Below are 5334 nucleotides of genomic sequence, written 5' to 3' on the forward strand. Positions count from 1 at the left end.
AGCACACACACTTGAAGCATGTTTTATTCAATATTTAGTATTCAATTCATAGATGGAACAAAAATGATATCTCTAGATGTAGCTGAGACTGTAAATGCCAGTGTCTAGAGTATGGTGACGCAACTAGGAGCAACCGTAAAACAAGACATTACTAGGAGCGGGACCAGCATCCACAAAATTGTATAAGAGCTCCTCTTTAAATGTTTGATCTCCTCAGAAATAATGACTCTGGCCATTTTGCCTCAAAAGAGGTCTTCCAACGTTTTAAAGAACCTGCAATCTAACCTTCTGTGTGACACCTTCTGGAGTCATTGAATCTTTTTGTTCTATTCCATCAGCATTACTTCCAGCAAAGCTTTTTTTTTTTTGGGGGGGGGGGGTGGTCACTCATTTCCAACAGAGCTGAAATTTACTATGTGGTTTGATTTTTAGCTTTTGTGGGCACAAAATCTTCTTGAATGCTCTCCTAAAGCTGTAATGGCAGAGAGGATACAAAACAGGGTTGACGGCTGAGTTAACCCACAAGAGCCAAAAGGAGGCCTCATACCAGTACTCTGGCACACAATGTCCTCTGCAGGCTGCCCGAATGATCATCAGTAGGGTGTAGGGTGCCCAACATATTCCAAATACACAGACAATGACGGCTAAAGACTTTGCTACTTTTTTGTCTCTTGACAATCTGAAACGCTGGGCGATTCCTTGAGAGACCATCCTCATGCGCTTCTCCAATGACGGGGTGGACCCCGACTCTGCAAAGCTTCTTCTAGTACTTTTTGTTTTACCTAAAACAGTCAGTGTACTCCCATTTAAGGAGGACCTTTTAACTGCCTTGACCCTTTCCAGTATTTCGGCTTCCGTTGACTTGTAGGCCTCACCGTCAGATCGGCCCTTTTTAAATGCTTTATGGGTCACTTTCCAACATTTCAGAGAGCGAGACCTGGCTGGTTCTGGCTCCGGCTTTGTAATATCAGTATTTGTCTGGCTGTACGGCTCTTGCAAGAGGTCCAGTCTGGCCCTTGTCCTCTTCTGGATGTTCAGATAGATAGACACATTAAAGAAGGTCACACTTATGAAAGGAGTGAAGAATTCTATAGTGGAAGCTGTGATCAGGAAGTACCAGTTATAAAAGAATTCGGCAAAGCACTCTCCGTCTGGGATGATGGATTTGCCAGCGATGTATTCCCAGGTTATGATAGCAGGTCCATATAGGAGGAAGGCCAGTAGCCAGACCATGGACATCTTCAGCACTGCGTGTCTGGTGTTAGTTTGCTGAGCCCTGTAGCTCACCTAAGAGGAAACAATGATCTATTAGTAAAAGAGTAATAGTATATGAGTAATCATACAGATAAATAGAAAGTAAACAATTGCAGGAAGTCTTTCTGCATCATAAACCATGAATCTAGAAATGGCTGCACAGTAAACAGTTGCGTTAAAAAGGAGGCACTCTTAGATGAACCCTATTCCTAAATCTTAACAACCTTGCTGGTAGGAATGGATAAAAAAACAATTAAGTCACCTACCTTGCTTGAAAATAATGCTTCTCCAGGCTCCTTTTATTGTAGACCACAAGTGGTTAAGCCTAACACAAAGATCAGTCAGTCTACCAACCAACAACTTGGTAAGGAACAAAGTTAATTGAGCTGAAGGTAAGTACAGGTGAAACTGGAATAATTAGAATATCGTGCAAAATGTCATTTATTTCACTAATGCAACTTAAAAGGTGAAACTAATATATGGGATAGACTCTTTAACAACCTTAGATCCTCATGTATTGGAGACCAAACTCCTCGCCATGGACAAAATCTGCACAGAAGCTCCTGTCTTCAAAACATTCTCCATCACTAACCATCTTGTAGGAACATTGCTCTGTGATCAGAACATAAGTGTTGGGATCTGGCAAAGATTTCATGTCTGTTGCACCAGCTGATGCTCCTCACTAACCGAGCTCTGAGGAAACATCGATCGGACAGGTTTGAAAAGAATTGTCCGATTGCTATTGATTCCCCAAAGATAAGTCAGTGCTGGAGTTGTCTCCTGCTTCCTTCTCCCTGCTCCATAGCCTAAACATGATGAGCAGAACCTATATGTTTATGCACAAAGCTTCAGAATAGGATCTCTCCCAACAGCTGGATTGTGTCTGTGCTGTATCAGTGTAGAGATCTGACCACCTTTGTTTGGTCTCCCAACCAGTATGATTTAATGGAGAGGAGGAATACAGACATAAAGCATGACAGGGTGTCCAACACTGAACTGCAGATTACCTGCTTAACCTTTGCAAAGAAATTAGGTAAAAACCTCAACTTGAAATATTTGTTAATTTCAAAAACCCATTTTCCCACTTTTTAATTAGCTCCAAACTTCCTTTTGAATACAAACACACAGCAAATAGAAACATAGTAACAATAAAAATACAAAAGTGGACCTGCCGTTAAAATTCACAATAAACATAATAGGGCACACGGCAGCATCCCAAATAGCAGTATTATCCTGAGAATTTCTTATCATGAATACAAAAATGCATAATTTCCAAGCTGCTAATGTTGCCCAAAATCTAGGCAACCTAGATCACATGGTCCGTGGCTAACAGAAGTACAGTGAGTGTTTCACGTTATTAGAGGCTGCAGAGTGTCTGTTGCTTTCAGCCACACAGACATTATCTGTTACACTTGCATTGAGATAACTGGATCAGCAAAGCACGACCATTGTGCAGCACTGCTAAACAGAAAGCCGGGCCTGCATGTAATGTATGGCAGACAAACGTTAACACACATTCACAGGGCAATTCAAATAAATAGCACTTAAAAAAAAATAATCAATCAAGACTTGCCCCCAAAAGTACTTTTTTTCGACCACAACGTGTTCTCAGTCCTCCAGGTTAAATGACAGCCAGCAAGAATTCAAATGACTTCCTCTGAGCCCAGGCTGTCAGGTACTTTTCCACAAGGGATATGGCCTGATGGTTATCTGCTGCAGTTAAGTAGCACTGCAGGCTCGCTAAATGTAGATCGGGGGAGCCGCCGCTCATTTAGTACAAGTGATCTCAGATCACTTGTAGAAAATGAGCAACAATCTTGTCCACCCTCGCGCCGTGGTTTTTGGGGGTCCCGCACTCTTCTGGGAGACCGGGGAGCACGGCAAATGAGCTCAGGATGGAGAGAGGGGATGTCCATCTCCACTCTGCTCTCTGTGATCAGTGAGACCGGAGGGCTGTAATCACACCGGCGCCTGTCTCAGCTGTCAGAAACTGAACAGAAGATCTGTTTTGCGATGGAGGGCAGGTCCCATAAAGAGAACCTGTAAACCCCTGTGTGATTAGGAATAAAATGAATGGGGGAAAAAAAGTGAAAAAGTAAAACATATTAAAAAAAGTTATAAAAAAATAATAAAATATATAAAAATAAAAAAAAATATAAATGAAAACCAACCCTGCCACCACCACCACCATTTGCATGCACATAAACGCACATGTAGGACATTGTGTGTGAGCGTTGAGTGCTGCCGCCATTGAGCCATATTGTGGTAGCAGCACTCTAACACGCACATTGTGCATTAAAGGGTACGTTCACTTTTCCCAGGTAATTGGGAAAATGGAATTACCCGTTGAAATCTCCCCCCCTCCGTGCTATACTTACCTTTTGGCGAACAGTCCTTCCTCTGCCAGTACGACTCCGCCTTTACTGCTGTCCAGTGCAACTCTGCGCTATGCATTTTGAATTTCGCACTCGTTGATCAGCGTGGTCAGGTTAAATATTATTTTGATTAAAACTATTTATTTGTATCAGGACAAGTAGATTGGGCCCCTGCTTTAGCCCTTGGGAAAGTAGAATTTTTTGAAATTTACACACCCCTGTGATGTAGAAATGCATTAATTTGTGACTTTAATTGCTTCCTGTTCATACTCTTTCACACGTGTAGCTAAATACCATTACCTAAACTAAACTATCTCTTTGAAAAGTGAACAATGTAATAAAAAACTACAAACAAACACTTAAAGGGTTATTAAACCCTCAAGTTTTTTTGCATATATCTAGTGCTAGCAAGCAGTAGATATATGCAAAAACTTAAAGGAGAACTTAAAGTGCTTTTCACTCACCTCATAGTTCTAGCCGACCTGTGACAATGAGACTGTCACAGGTCGGCTTAGTAGATCGGGCGTTCGCTCGCCTCTCGATCCTGTCACGGCTCTCTAAAACCTTTTGAAACAGGTTTAAACGTACCTGTGTCTTCGCGGGGCGCTCCCGTCCGAACATCTGAAATTTTTTTGGGCAGCCGCAAAGGATCTTGGGGCAGGCGCATGCGCAGTTCAGATGTTCGGCTGAGAGACGAGGAGAGACACAAGGTAAGTATATGGAGCAGCGTGCACCCGCACAGACTTCGTGGGACATGAGAGAAGAGCACAGAGGAGTCGGGGCTGGATCAGAGACCCACAGCAGCGCTGGAGGGACAGCTAAAAACGACAGTAAGGAAGAAGATGATCGGATTTAGAGGCATCATTTAAGGGAAGTCCCTACACTAACATTGGGGGGAGGGAAAAAATAAAATCCTTTAATGTCACTTTAAATAGAGGTAACAAACGTGCATTAAGATAAGAATAAATACGGTGCAATGATATATACTTTCTAGACGTCTTGTCGTTACTTGTCTCTGAACATTTGGATACGACACCAGTTTTCCCATTCTGCTTCTTTTAATTGATTGATTAGCAGCCGATGTAACTCCATACGCCAAAGATTATCAGCAAATGCTGGTGGTTAATAACATTTGCCCGTTGTGTAATTGGTTGCTGTCTCCGAGCTCATCTGTATTTGGCAGAGGAAGAGCGGTGATTTTACATTAAAGGGGCCCGTAACATGTCTACCGGGGTAATTATTCCTGTCAGCTGCACGCGCTGGGCTGCTCATTTGATGTGTAGAAATCCAATAAAGGTTCCCAGGACAGCGAGGATTAACCGCATGATTGCTGCGCTTCCTGACTTTGACCGACCACCCTCGCTCCCTCGAGACCGCATAACCTGTTACAAGCGTCTTCATTTAATTCCGTACAGACAGGCAGATCTCTGCGTCCAGGACACTGAACGGTTCTATATGTCGCTTCCAAACAGTTCTGCAGGATTTCCCCAAGACGTGCCCTTCAATTGTCACGGTGATACTAATGCAAGGAAGGGTGAGAGATGCTGAGATCTTTGATTGCAAATGACCCATGGTATCAATATGGGTTTCTTTGGCTCAATTGCTTGGTAGTAGCTACACTTGCACCTACAGGGACCCTATGGCGGGCAGGAGGGGGCCCTGGAGAAGTCGATTAGAACAAAAGACAGAGGTACCACTGAACGAA

The 5334-nt window shown here is 43.0% G+C and overlaps 1 protein-coding gene across 1 annotated transcript in view; it reads right to left on the reverse strand.

Annotated features, from left to right (window-relative positions):
- Nucleotides 1-379: 379 nt before the first annotated feature.
- Nucleotides 380-5334, reverse strand: part of HRH3 (histamine receptor H3) — a 16258-nt gene continuing 11303 nt past the window's right edge. The window contains exon 3 of the mRNA XM_018559964.1: nt 380-1287. Coding sequence (XP_018415466.1) covers nt 388-1287 — 900 coding nt within the window. The 3' untranslated portion in view covers nt 380-387. The remainder of the gene's footprint in view (nt 1288-5334) is intronic.

Source organism: Nanorana parkeri, unplaced genomic scaffold (assembly GCF_000935625.1).
Source record: "Nanorana parkeri isolate BGI_ZX_2015 unplaced genomic scaffold, ASM93562v1 scaffold17, whole genome shotgun sequence".
In the NCBI taxonomy this organism is placed as follows: domain Eukaryota; kingdom Metazoa; phylum Chordata; class Amphibia; order Anura; family Dicroglossidae; genus Nanorana; species Nanorana parkeri.